General features: G+C 41.9%; 1 protein-coding gene across 2 annotated transcripts in view; it reads right to left on the reverse strand.

Moving 5' to 3' along the window:
* Nucleotides 1–498: 498 nt before the first annotated feature.
* LOC146193232 (alpha-tocopherol transfer protein-like) overlaps nucleotides 499–14,716 on the reverse strand; it is a 33,371-nt gene continuing 19,153 nt past the window's right edge. For both annotated transcript variants that reach the window (XM_084602622.1, XM_084602621.1), the window contains 4 exons: nucleotides 13,420–13,671; nucleotides 9,098–9,291; nucleotides 4,626–4,736; nucleotides 499–764 (listed from right to left, as the gene is read on the reverse strand). In XM_084602622.1, the coding sequence (XP_084458748.1) occupies nucleotides 573–764; nucleotides 4,626–4,736; nucleotides 9,098–9,291; nucleotides 13,420–13,671 (749 nt within the window). In that variant the 3' untranslated portion in view covers nucleotides 499–572. The remainder of the gene's footprint in view (nucleotides 765–4,625; nucleotides 4,737–9,097; nucleotides 9,292–13,419; nucleotides 13,672–14,716) is intronic.

A 14,716-nucleotide genomic window follows, 5' to 3' on the forward strand; every position in this document is an offset into this window, starting at 1 on the left:
GTTCATAGAGCGGGAGCGTTATCCTGGCGAAAGCGGGAGTTCAGCCAGGTGTCGGCAAGTGATCTTCAGATATTGTCCTTCACAACGCTTCGCCTCATCTTCCTTTTAAGCCTCTGAGTGGGGATACGCATGGTTATTTTAAAACGGAAGCTGTATTCTCCGGGCAGCAAAACTAGGACTTAGCCATTTCGGCGGGGATTTAGTTAAATTCCGCGTGTATTGCTTTCACACTAGGATTCAGTAGACGTGCGTCTCAACCACAGTGTGACCGCGGTGGATGCTTCATCACGTTACACAAGAATAAATAAGGTTGAAGTTCAGCCATTTTTCACTTTTCTTTTCGTATGAGGCCACATTGAAGACAAATATGATTTCGACTAAAGATGGCCTGACCCGCATGATACTCCGTGATGCCAGTCCGCTGCGGCCGTAGTCTGGTGACCCTGCTAATGGAGTTGGCTGATGACTTAGTAGGTAGGGTGCCTTGAAAAAAGAAAGCATACTGGAACCATTTTAATGTCATATTTGTGAGGTGGGTTGATCATTATGTACACATTGAGGCGCCAATGAGATCAGGCAGAATTTCTTCTCTCGCTGCGGTAGCCGTGGGAGTTTATCCGCAGGAAGTAGTCAGACTGACTGTGCAGGTCTCTCTCCATCTGGTCGTAGTCGTAGCTCTCGTGAGTACCTCCGTGCTCCTCGGAAATCATGTCCTCTGGCACAAGCTCACGAAGCTCGCGAAGGTCGTAACCGAAGAGCCGAATCTGGAAGCGGGATGATACAAGAATTCGTGTGGCATGAAAAAATTAAACTGCTGCGAAGACAATAGAGATAGCATTGCGCTTCCATAAGAGGCCTGTGCACGTGATCTGCTGCTATTCGAAATAAATGTCCCCATTGTTTTCATAAGTTTGAGGCTTAAATGATAATTCAGTGTATCTGGTATTACTCCCCAGCATACAATAAGAGATGGCGAGTCCATGGCTTTGTGCTGCTGCACTGTTTGGACTAGATACAAGGAGCGAATCGCTTTGTTTAGGTTAATTGCATTTAACGATATATTGAATTTGATAAAGGTGCTTTGCATTCATGAAATTTTAAGAATACTGATAAGACGTATACAAATGTATGCTTTGAAAAAAAAAAAAAGGAATGAAATTCAATTCATATTTGCACGTGACGCCCACGGCGGAGAAAAAAGGCGGCGCACAATTTTCCAGTCCAAGCAGGAGGGACAATGCAGAAAAAAGGCAAGACAATGCAAGCGACGAAATTGTAGGGTATAACGCAGTTAAACCACGCACGAATTGCGAAAGCTTGTGCGCATAAGTGGAAGTTGAAGGAGACGACGACGTGCACTACAAAGCGCGAAATTTCGTGGTAGTTTAAATCAGTTTTAACCCCCTGGGGTTCTTTTGTCCCCTGGGGTTTTTTAACTTGGACTGCAGCTTTAATAAATACCAAGTAAAAATCTTCTTTTTATGCCGCTTTAATAAATACAACTTAAAACGAAGCTGCGGAAATAGTTACAACGTTCGCGTACTAGATTCTCAAGATACATTTCTCGGGTAGAAGTACGCTGCATTCGGGCTGTTTTCTTTAATTATGGAAACCCCACAGATGAACAAAATCCACTTTATATGTCTGTTTTCATAAATTGCAGTGTCATTGGTATCGCTACTATCATCACCACTAACTGCAGTGTCACTGCAATCAATACTATCAATATGTTTTGTTTTTTCATAACGACCACTCGTCACTAAGGGGAATCCACAGATACAAATCCTTACGCTAGACAAGGAGAATTACGATGTTTCTCACGAGTCCTGCGTGGAGTAGCACGTGGTTTGCGAGCTGGATTGCGGATCAGAAAGATAGTGGTTCGATTCTCCGTAGAGACGTATTTCTTTTCTTTAAGTGCGCAGGAGGTTTCCTGGCTGCAGTGTCTGCTGACACGCATGAGTCAAGAAATAATTTCCCCTTACGATCGCATAATGAAGGAACCTGAAACACTTTCAAGAAAGCTGATTGCAAACATTGCTTATGCTTAAGCTAGTTTATGGGAGAAAAAAAACGATTTCGAAACATTCGATGACGTTCTCAAATCCTAATACATCCACAGCGATGGAATTCCATTCTTTTAGAGCACACGGAATAACCTATTCAGATGGGATTCTGTTTTAGAAAACATTGGCCCAAGGAAAAGGTTGTCTCAACATCTCACTTGTTTAGCTTACTTTGAAGCTTTGCGTAATGAGGATTCAGAAGTCCAAATTTTGCATTTAGAACGGTATGCAAAGACGAGACTGCGCTTGCAGACTAAAAAAGATGGAAATGAAGGTAATGCCCAACAGAGATATAAAAGACATATTGTTAGAGAAAATAAAACGTTTTTCGGCCGTGCATATAATGCAGGAACATAACACAACGTATACAATATAATGCATGAAAACGACAACAATCTCCGAGGGTAGTGTCCAGTAAACATCACGTGCACAGGGACACACGCGCCTCGTTGTGGGAATAGTTGCAGGAAACCGAAGCGTGTAGTAACTGCCTAGTTTATGGGTGGTCGTCCCATTTCGACCGGAAAAGAAGAAATTAAGGAGAAATGGGAAAGTGTAAGGTAGAAAGCTTCACAGAAATGAATATCTTTGGAATAAATTCCCTAGCCCCATACCTTGAGACCCATACTATGCAGTGATATCGAGCCGCTAACGGGTTCCTTTTGAGTCTCGCACATCCTGAAGCGCGGCCATTGCGGCGCACCCTAACTTTGAGCCTCCGGAATTCATGACGAGTGTTGCAGATTATGTGTTTAGGAATAGATTAGATTATGCATTCATTGAAGCAAGTAAATTGTATAACGTGGTGCTTAAATTCAAAAGCTACAAATGGGTTGTAAAGAACGCCGCAGTGGAGAGCGCCGGAAAAAAAATTTAAACTCCAGGGTTTTTTTATCGCACACTAGCATCGCAGAGCGTGAGGGCGGTTTGGCATTTCACTTCCGTATAGAAGTACGACCGCCACGGCTGTGATCGAACTTTGGACCAAAAAAAATCTTGGAAGAACAGCCGAATGCCACATCCACTGGGCTGTTTTGACATACATCAACGAAAATGATTTCACGCGAGATCTTTTTTATGATGAATTTATATTTCGCTTTATATTTCAAGATGTAATTCTATCTGTAAGTGCAGTATTTTCTCATATAAAAGTACTAGACGTGCACCACGCAGCATCTTCATGGGTGTTGTAAGCAGGGGATGGCATAAGGGTCACTATTAACCGTGCGAGAATTTTTGTTTATGTGTAGTAACGTCGGTAGAATTGCACTGAATGCTTCCCAAATGAAAACATCTCTCCCTTCTCCTTCACCTTCTTAAAACTAGCCACATCAGAGAAATTCGGAGAATTACGGTACTAACAGACCGCAGAATTTGGGGCATTCAGCGAACTTTAAGTATTGAAGAGTACCTGAGTGGCAGCTACAACTATAAGATAGGTTTCTGACTGTGAGCGTAGCATGTACCACCTTCCGTCGTAAGTGAACACATGCTGAATCGTTAAATTCATTACTTTCAAGTTGATTCTCACAAAGAAACTTGACGCATGCTTTGCTGTACGAAATCGAATTTATGTTAATTTATTCGCACTCACCAATAGAACCAATTTTATTGCGAACGCAATAATACGACATCCAAAGCGAGACCTCGGGTGGCCGCAGCTACGCCGTGAGGAGGCGAAGCTACGGTCTCCTATAAAAACTCAGCCTGCCATAAACATTGAAGTCACATTGCCCCTATGCCAAGGGCAGGAGCTGCCAACTCGGGTCGCTCCTTTCAGATGTGAGGGTGATACCACAATTAGCCTGCCAAACTCGTTTGCGTTCTCGTTACCCCTGCGACACGCAGGCACGCCCATGCGGCTTGGTTTAAGCTTTACTTTATATGTGGGCTGGTAGCTTCGCTGTCGTGTCATACCCTTAAAGGATGAGCATAAGCGTCCCCAGTAATGTTGCACCTTACATGAGTAGGGCGTGATAGGGGAATAATGTACCAGGCAAAAGAAGATTCCGCCGTTGCTTTCGCAACTCAACTAAGGTTAACGAGCGCTAAATCACAAATAATTGTTTCTTACTGATATCAGTTAGACCATGGATGAAATGTTATTTTGTTTACCCATGACCATTATTTTCTGCTGTTATTTGATCGTATAATTGCAGAGTTCTTGTAAGCATACCATAACCTTATTCATCATAATAATTGCTTTACGCGTTGCTTTTATGTAGTACGATATGACAGGTTAGGTCATAGTATTAAGCACGATCTGTTTTTACAGCTTTAAGTTTTTGTTATTTGTTGGGTTTTTATGGCCTGTACCGTTTGCATATTACAGTCTATGTAACAGTTGTAACCACTCTATCTCCTATTACTTAGCGCCCTAAGCTATGTAAAAAACGTTATATAAGCTCAGAGCCTGGAGAATCTTGCAACATGTCGGCCTTTTATTTCTGCTTTGCCTGTTTGGTAGCGAGGGTTATTTCTATTGTGATGCAAGGTGCCAACGTCTAAGTTGTAAGCTCTCGAAATTTAACAGCAGAACAAGTGAAAAGGAGAGCTTACCCTTTTCAGAAGCTTGGCCTTCATGAAGGGTTTGGCGATGGCGAACAGAACGTCGAAAAGTGCAGGGTTGTTTATTATGTAGATGGCCTTGATTCGCAGTGGGAGGTAGTCCTGAAATGAGCATGCACATTATCGGCAACCGTACCACGCGTTCTCTCTGAAGCTTACTTTGTGTCGCTTTACATTCTTGTTTGGGAGTTGCCCGTATTATTGAGACGTTCATAACTGTAGATGTAGGAACATAAAACCGGTTTTTCATTCCCCTAGAATGTTAAATATGGTCAGCGACAAAGGTCCTAGCGAGCTTTTATGTATCCGAAAAGTCATGTTTTTCATTATTTTTTTTTTTTTTTGCAACAATATTTTGTTTCATCTATGGGTGGGCAGCGGATATACGAATCCTTAGTACAGAGGTAGCAATATACTATTGTGAAAAAAAAAAAAACAACTGCATGAGTATTTTATACTGAGGACGGAAATAAATGGCGCTGGAGCAAACAGGAATAGCTGTTTGCGGCCTTAGGGCTACGGCTACTGCCGTTATTGAATGGCAATCTCCTCGACGCAAAGTAATAAACATAAAAATGCGTTTAAAACTGCTAGTGAGTCAACCGTTCGCCCAGACCGTGCTACATTGAAGTAAGGAAATATTTGACCCTTGAGCACCTGTAATTTACTGCAAATATTTTTGTGTTGGTCAATATGATTTCCGTTGCCAAAACAGAGGAAATTCTGAAAGATGACGTTTAAAACTTGAAAATACCACCTGACGTAGGACCATTTCTATGCTTGTCCTTGAGTACAGACATATATTGATAGGAATAATCTTTATATATATTCCTTGTAGTTGTCATGTACTGTACCAACCACATGAGTATGTAGCCCTTACTTAATGATGATTTTTATTAAAACCGGAATACATTACTTGACTAAAGCTAAAACAAGAACGCCTGAATGAAGAGAGTTTCATTCCTGCTGTTGATATTGTGAAATACAATGAAACCTGAACAAGTATGAGCGGCGATAGTGTGCTTGAAGGCAGAGGCTGTAGCGACAGATGTCCTTGAACTATGCTGGTCACAGGTTGTGCTACGATCTTCATCTAGGTCACACCTGCGCGGTGCACCTAGAACAACACAATGCTACAGTTAAACACTTTTTGGCAAATCGGTAGTCATGTTCACGCCACAACGTGTATCACCTTTCATTTATTGGGGGAAAGGTTTCGGAGGAACAAAATTTCAATGAGCAATAAAAACATTGTCTTTAATGCGAAAATGATTCGGAGGAAGAATGTTTGCAATGGACAACAAAAACATTCGCGCTCATTTCGAACTCAAAAAGATGTGCACTGGCATTAAACTATCCTTAAAATTGTAAAGTTAAGCGTAATTCATTTATGGCATTGATCAGTAATGCCACATAGCCAAAGTTGTGAACATATATAATACAAGCTAGTCGTCCCCATTCTGCTCCGACAGAAGCTGTATACTCATATGAAATATTTAGGTCTATATTTGACTCGCTGCAGATCTTGTGTACCGTCATTCCAATCAGATCAAGTCGCATCGTGACAAAAACGGTGGCATAAAGATGTGTAGCAGTTAAATAAATACCCATTATTCCAGATTTTTTCTAAATGGTTTTACAGATAAGCCGATGTAAAGAAGCAGATATATTACCTTACTCGAGCCCCCCTACTACAGCCAACATCACGGTGCAAAGTCGTTAACTACGTTACCACTTATTGCTTTTTTTTTTTCGGTGAGTCCTAATTATCAACGAAACTGGTATCTGCGGTCATTTCATGTCTGTAACTGCTTTCAGCTTTGTATATTTTAATCGATGTGAGTAAAGTGCTATGGGTGATATCCCCAAGCGTCTTGAATACCTTCCTTACAATTTCGTACTCACTTGTTTCGGGGCGCAGCATTTTAATTATGTCTTCGATACTACGGCCGCCCCGACGCCCTTTAAGCTTGCGCTTTCGTTAACAAATTGCAGATTTCATTCAAATGAATTGCACACAACGATTTAGAGAAGACTGGAGTTTGTCTAAACGGATAAAATGTACCGTAACTAAAGACAAATTATTGTGGTATTCCTTTTCATCCATGTGAGATGTTGCTTCAAGTGTGTCAAATGAGTTACGAGCAACTGAGTTCCTTTTAGGGTAATTTGGCATTCTACGCCTTCCCGTCCAACGTGATGGATGCGTAACGTTCTTGTTTTGCTACCTCTCTGTTACAAGGGTTGCTGCCAAGTAGTGCGTTTATTGGTTTACTGCATCAGTCTGAGGTGCTGGAGGAACATACTGATGCCACACGAATTTATTATATTTTCGTAACATTTCGTACTAGCCTCCTATTTAATGAGCAGCGAAATGATGTTCTCAGCACAACAGCTTAAGCAGGGAGCTGAAGAAGCGTGTTGTTTCTTTTTTCACGTATTAAGCAGGGAAAGGCGTTACCAGTGCTGGGGACCATGACGCCGATTATGTTTTTGAATCTGTCGGTGGTCTTTATACGCAATACCACGCTGCTTGCAAGCCCTTTAATTAGTAGCTAGATACATCTAGGCGCAAATATTTCAAAAAGACGTTCGTGCTAGCGATTCGTCTTCTCCATTCTGTGTACTAACTGTCGTAGTCGGTGCGTAGCAAGCAAAGTTTAGGTAGTATTTTCCCCTTTACATATAATGGTTCTATTCTGCCCTGAGTATTCCTTGCCTGTTGCTGGACAGATCTCTAATTGCAGGTATAGAATTTAATGAGAAGGCGCGGTTGAATGCTTCTCCCGTGCCATGTGCACAGCGTATACCGCCGCCTTATATACCGACACTTTCGGTCATCTAATGATGCAGCATCAGATTAACAGCATCATTCACTACACTCGAACAGCTGAACGAGTGCTCTTCTGTGCACAGCAAAAGCAAACCGCAGGAACTGATCTGGGAGAAGAGGTCAGCTACAAAGAAAGCGAGGCGGTACAGTTAGCATTGCCCACATCAAGCATCAAAGATGAAGCCTTGGTGACCCGCAGAATCCTGCCATATTTTAATGTAGCCGACAAGGATACGTTACTGTTCATCAATATATATTCATCGCGATATCTGTAATGCCTGAGAAGACGCAAGTATTCACGAACTGAAACTACCCAGAACTTAAGAACGGACACAGAACAGCTTGATTAGCACCAGCGTTCAAAAAGTATTTTCCGTCACCTAGAGTACACGCTAGTTCATTTAATGTCCCGAAGTGCTAAAAAAAAGATATATGTGGTCTGTAGCCTCCTTCGAGGTTGAGAGCATCGGAAAGCATAGGCTTATAGAGGATAGAGTCAATTAATTTTTATTTGATATGTGATTCAAGTGTATTCTTTCTAATTTTCTCTATGGGAATCACAGCTCTCTGATGAAACTTGCTTCATAACCGAGGGTGTTTTTGTGGCTCTTGCTGGCCTTAAAGCTACCAGTGGCGAAATGTAACATTGATATTTTCTAGTGCACGCTTTTAGCAGAACGGGCAGTTTACCCGAATGCCTCATCTGCTAACCTAGTGAACGGCCGGATTGGGAGTGTCATATGTATAGACTGATAAAAGGGCTGTGGTGAAAATGACACCAGTTTCTCGTATCCTGATTTCTCGGACTGCGTCGCTCAGAAGACACAGTGTACGGTTCTCTACCTCGCCAGTCGGCGTTCTGATCGACCATAACTGCCGAGTCTGCTTGTTAGATATAGCCCCTTCATCTGAGAGACGCACAAAAAACCGCCTCCGCCCGTAGCAGGTTGAGTGCCATGGGAAGCAGTGATGCGGTCAGATGGCGGGCATCTTTCCTCATCCTGAGCTCACAAGCCAGCCAATCGATTTCTCACATTTGTGGAGTAAATGACAAGCGCTCTCATATTGCGAAACGTGGAACGGACGGAAGCGCTGAAAAACTGTGTCATGAAGGGTGTATTTTTGTTTATTTATTTAGCATAGGAGAACAATATAATTGGGGCCAGTGTTAGCAAGATGCCAGGGAGCCTGCCTTGTGGGTGAGAGGTAGGACAGCCGGTGTTTTACCCGTACCTCTTGGAGGCACCTCCCCTCTTCGACCATGGGTTAAATTTATGCATAGTGCGTTTAAAATTACCTTCAACGCAAGAAGAGGCGCGTGATACTGAAATCACAATTCTCGTGGAAACCACCGCCGTCACAATGCTGGCCTCCGTCGCCCTATAAAGGTCTCACATTAATAGCACAATTCATATTGAAATCAGACAAAATATTGCTGGGGAAGCATGAAACGGTGAGTATAGCGCTATTTCACGTCGTCTGATATAAGCCTCGTGACTGTGACCGACGCTGGCCTTTGGGCCATCACTTACCCTCTTCGGTGTGTTGTCGCTCAAGGGGTGGTCTGCATTTGTAATGTTCAGTTCACTCACTCAGTGCACGAATACTCTAGCAAAAGAGCCGTACTTGCCTGTATGATACTTAGGAGCCGTTTGATGACCGAAGGTGTGTAGTGAGCCATATGGTAGACGCCGAGCCCTTGTACGTTCAATATAAACACGAATCCCCTAATCTGTGCTTCCTGCTGAAGAAGGAGATATTCCAAGTGAACGCAGCCGGCTCTGAAGAAGTCGTTCAATGGACAGATGTCGGCATTCCAAGCACCTGAGGAAAAGAATGCGAGAATTCGCTGAAATTCCGGACAGATATGGGGAGCACTGGTGTAGGAGATAAAAATGAGATATACCGTGGGGCGCACTCTAAATGATTTTCAGTGGAAGTAAGTGTATTTTCTTTGTGTTTATTTGCGCCCAAAAACCAATGCTATGCTTCTCCTTATTTTTTAACACAGCAGTCCCAATTCTGCTTGCCTTAGTAAAAATGCAAATTAGAATCCTGGGCAGTGCGCTACAATGCTGTAAACATATGTTTTTATTATGAGGTTCGTACGTTGCCTACGAGAATCAAGAAATTCGACTCTATAATTATCGTTAGGAAGAAAACTGTCCAGCGTCTTTGGCCCTTTGGAATGCTTGAATTGTGTATCTGATATTATGCCCACGGTATAACGTTGGCAGTGGGAACGATTGGAGCAGTCTGTACGAGAAAAGGTTGCCGTGAAGAGAAAGAAACGTGCTTCTCGTCAGCGATGCATACGACTAGCATTCCAAACGCGCGAATTGAGGCAAAGCGTGTGTTAGTTTTTCCTGCCGGCTGTAGGCACATCAGCTTGAAACCTCATTACAAAGCCATGAACAATACGATCCACGTACACACGTCATTTTGTTTCTATTTAACAGCAAAAAGTTCTCTAATCGTACACTCGGGAGTGACTTGAGATGAATACTAATAAAAACTCTGTAAAAAGGTCTATTTTACACCTGAAAACTGGCTTCCAGAAACGCAGTTTTCTGTTCTAAAAAAGCTCACAAAGAGAGCAGAAAAACACTCAACTTGTGCAAATATAATAATAAAAACGATTTCTGCCAGAGTTTCAACTACAGTAAGTGTCTGAAAGCAATACGTGATAAGGAAGTCCCTATCAATAGCTCACCGTTGAAGCTCAGCAGTTAAGGCGCACGGCTACTGAACCACAGTGCCTCGGTAGAGAACCGACCGCTGCGGTCGCATTTCGACAGAAGGGACATTCAAGCCGCTCTTGTGCTGAGCAATTTCGCTGCTTGTAAGAAAAAAAAAAAGCCCCAAATGGTTTACTTCATAATATTTTCCATCCCTCTCAGCCTCTGTCGCAAGAAGGTAAATATGCGTGTTAGTGTGTGGGATTCAAACGTGTGCGGAAAGGGAGAATATAAGAAGTGCACACGATAACGTTTTTCTATGTGCGTCTTCTACTCGCGCTCCCGTAATTTGTAGCTTGTTCCATCTTTTTCCAACCTGAGTTTTTCTGGAATGGTAAACGCAATAAACGAAGAGCCAGCCGCCTGAAGCTTTGTGAGCCCTATTATTTCTCGGTTTTTGGGGCGCTTATCACTGGTAGTAGTAAGGTCTTAGAACATCTCCCTGTGACCGCGCGTGCTGTTCCTTAGTCGTTAGTATAGAAGGCTAGCTAGCATAAAAATAAATACACATGGGCTCATTGTACTCTGAGTTTGTGCGGAATCCGAAACTTGTCTTTTGTGCATAATGAAAACGTGCGTGCTTCCCCTTATAACCAGTTTTCGGGAAAATTCCTTCAACGCAAGGAAGAATACGTTTGACTATAGAAACTCGATTATGCAAGGCTCGTCAGCTGCGCATCTCATAGCCGACGTTTTCAAAGGGGCATAGCAGTGACAGCTCGGCAGAGGTACGCCTGGAATTCAAGCCTAACCTTTCTGTTGTAGAATCTGCTGCCACGGGAATCGACAGGTGATGTCCTGTGTAGGAACCCAAAGGCCCAGTCAAAGGAGTAAATTTGCCTCTTCTGTCATGGCTCAAAAATGTTCATCTTATCTACAAGTTCATCATGGCACTGTTCCTGTAGTACTGTGACTGTAGTTCCGGTCAATGCTTCCTTTGAAGCATTGACCAGAAATCATGAGTTCAAGGAAGGTGTTCTTTACCTGCAGACTTTGGTTGAACTACAGTAAGCACTTACTGAAAACGGAAATTTGGTGTCTGTAAACCGGAGCTTTCTCGGTAACTATAGAGGGGCAGTAACTGTACCGGCGCTTAATAATAGTGAAACAAAACGTCTATCCAGAAGACACACGCTAATGGTCCAGCAAATTGGCCAATTAATAATTATTAATCACTGAACGTGTGGGGTATTAATACCCTGTCGATGATGTACAAGCAAAAAGGTATTAAAGCTTGCCATAGAGTATTAACCATAACCCTTCTCCATACTAGCTCACTTTGTGTGGCACAAAAGCCACACGAGTCTTTCTGGCAAAATCAAAGTAAACTTAAACACACACCAAGATTTTCGGTTTGAGTGCCTCTTCCACTGTGTTGGTTAATGAATATTCATCTAAAATAAACAATAAAGAACTGCGGAAGCCATCATAAGTAAAGAAATTAGCTGCAAGTTTGGGCAGACTGCTGGGAGCAGCGTAGTTAGCTAAAATAGCAGCTTGGGCATGTTGGTTATGCATCTTGAGGTAACAGCGCGTAACGTGGACGGGAGCACAAGATTAGAAGATGACACAACGAGCGCTGTTGTGTCGTCTTCTATTGTGCTCCCATCTAGGTTCCGCGCTGTTATCTCAAGGTGGGAGCAAAGTGTTTTCTAAAAGAAAAGCGATGTCACCTGCCATTTGTATACCAAGAATGAAGGGCATCAATGTAACGAGAAACTAAAAGCTGCACTTTGTATCACTGCATATTACTGTTTAAAAGTTACAGTGACCAATGCCTGCGCTGCAACATCCGCCAGCTACGATTACATTTCATTTACCCAAATATTTTTTCAGCTGGAATTCGTATATGTATCTATCCTTCTTTTTATTTTTTTATTCAAGGAGAAATCGCAGCAAATGATTTAAATTATGCGAGTCCTTCAACAATATACACGCAGAGTTTGAATCATTATTCTCCTCTAAAACATGGCTAGCAGGAAAGGATAGTCTGATCTACTTTCACAGGTATAAATATTATGGTTGCAATTAAGTGGGGCCGTGGTGCAGGTTTACCTGTGTAAAAAAAAGCTAATCTATGATGTTCATGCGATAACTGCATTCGTAAATAGCAGTATTGACTGCCTCTTAGATACGTACTAAGATGACGCCAATATGTTGTTTACAAACACATCATTTGCAACATTATCGTGCATTGTTAATGAATATTAGAACTCATTATCATTGCTTTTGCATATAATCAAGCGGCCAATAAATGTAACCAGAACAAGATACAATAAAGTTGCATCAGTTAATGCACTCATCTGGAAAAAAGCTATACTTTTTAATAACATTACACTAGAGCAAATGGTTATACCAGGAGTTTTCGGGTGTGGGTTCAAAGTGATCTGTCTAAGAGCCCTCATATTAGTAACCCGTGTACAAAAATAATTAAATTTGCTCGGTGCCTCTTCAAACTCAGTAATACCGTGTTGATGAAATCACCATATTGTACGTTACTTTTATGAAGATTACCGTGCCGCAACCTACTTAGGGAAGCACGAGTTAAAACATTTTGAGAGGTTAACGGTGTTGCAAACGAGATCTCGTGAATTTTAGAAAATTACCGAAGTTACCTCAATATACTGAGGTGTCCTCTGTTCAGGGCTAATCAAGTGAACTATTTTGGAATAACTTAATTATTTGGGATGAGCAGACCCGATTCTCCTCGCCTATACGGTTTGAGGAAGACCTAAGACATCTAAATTTCGCACTAACTATGGCATGGAACATGCTAGTCATCAGACAGTATGTTATTGCCCAATTTATCTAGTCATGTCGACTTCGAATAGCGTTTTTCGAATCGTTCGCTGAGAAAGTAATTATAAAAGGTTGATTATGGCAATGCTTGACTTTATCAATGCTTGTAGGCTGTTTTTTATTATCGGTTTCTAAATTTTTATTGCTGCTACCTGCTCTTTTGCGGGGTAATATTAATTTAACAAACATATTAGTAGCTGCTTATTTCTTATCAGCTTTGTGGTTGTAACTGTCGTGTGCATCCTGTGCGCTATGACTACCGAATGAACCAGGTGATCTTGTCAGACTGTGCCTTTATTTAGGGCTGACTCTATTTTTCTTATCTTCTGTGTGATAAGGATGAGGAAACGTCAAACTTCAAAGTAGAACGCGGGTATCACGTAGCGCAGATGATGAACTCTGAAAGCATGCTTACCGATGTTGAGCATGGCTACAATTCTTCCTTCAGAGTCTGGCTTGCGGGATACTGTCAGCAATCGATGCTTGCGGCAGGTGGCGTCGAATGGGATAGACTGGGGAGTTAGGCCTTGAAACATCTGTGGGTGCTCCATACGAGCCTTGAAATACTTCTTGACGTTCTTGAAGGCGCAGTCAACGTCGTACTTGCGTCCTCGCAAGAACTTTATAAGGAAGTCCTCCTCCAGGGGGCAGTCCAGCTGCGGTTCACCTGATGAGTGCAGTATGATGGAGAGGAACATTCATTTCTACTGCTACTGCAGGGTTACAAAGAACCCATGAAAGATGATTGGTGAGGTGACCAAAGAGAACTTCAGCAATTCTTATTCGCAGCTAGGAACTCCCTTCGTGGCTAAGTTTCAGTCCTGTCACATATCTGGCTCTCAGAATGAACTCGCAGTATGAGTTCGAAGAGAGATGGAGTTGTACGTACCATTTTATTTTTAATATTGAATAAAATTTTAAACTGGAACCAATAGTAAACGTAAAAAAATGTGTAGACATCGGTTTGAAAGCTTCATCTAATGTAAAAAAAAAAGTAGCAGACATAAGTTAAGTAGTAAACATGGAAAATATACTGTGCGTGACTGTGTGCTAAGAGCCACTCATGCTCAAAGAAGATGCATTAGATGAACATAAAAACCATCTCAGACTGAGATAACGTGTAAATTCAAAAATTTTAGATGAAATCAAGCTACTCAGAAATCGCGTACCGCGGTGTACAACAGGTTACAAAAAGATCTGAAGGCTGTATTGTTGAAAAATCGTTCCTTTGGTGTAAATCTAGCGTGAGAAGGCCAATGTATATGCTATGTATTCAGGTACATTGTATTAATGACAATCAGAAGCATAAAGAGCATGTGAACTGGCATAGGAGAGTTTTGATACAACTGGACCCTGTACTTCAACTCCAACTTTTCCAAGCAAAAATATAACAAAGAAAAATGCCCAGGTACATTAATTGCATGGAATAGAAATAATGAACATTATTTGTATGACCCAGCAATGTTGCGTGCTTTATACGCTAGGAAGAACAGTGACGTTTCGTGATCATTCCCTAAAAATTGCACGGACCACAGTGATGTGCATAGAATCGAAAAACATAAATGTTCGCCAGATGCCCCCAGTGCAAGCTATACACTCACTAGTGCATAAAGGAAAAAAACCTCGTTTGACTTTTTGTACACTTATTTCCCGCTATCGAAGTCTTTTACTATGATTTACATTGTATCATTCCTTGAAAGCATCATTTTATA

This window comes from Amblyomma maculatum, chromosome 4 (genome assembly GCF_055883805.1).
Source record: "Amblyomma maculatum isolate TAMU_Amacu chromosome 4, ASM5588380v1, whole genome shotgun sequence".
Taxonomy (NCBI): domain Eukaryota; kingdom Metazoa; phylum Arthropoda; class Arachnida; order Ixodida; family Ixodidae; genus Amblyomma; species Amblyomma maculatum.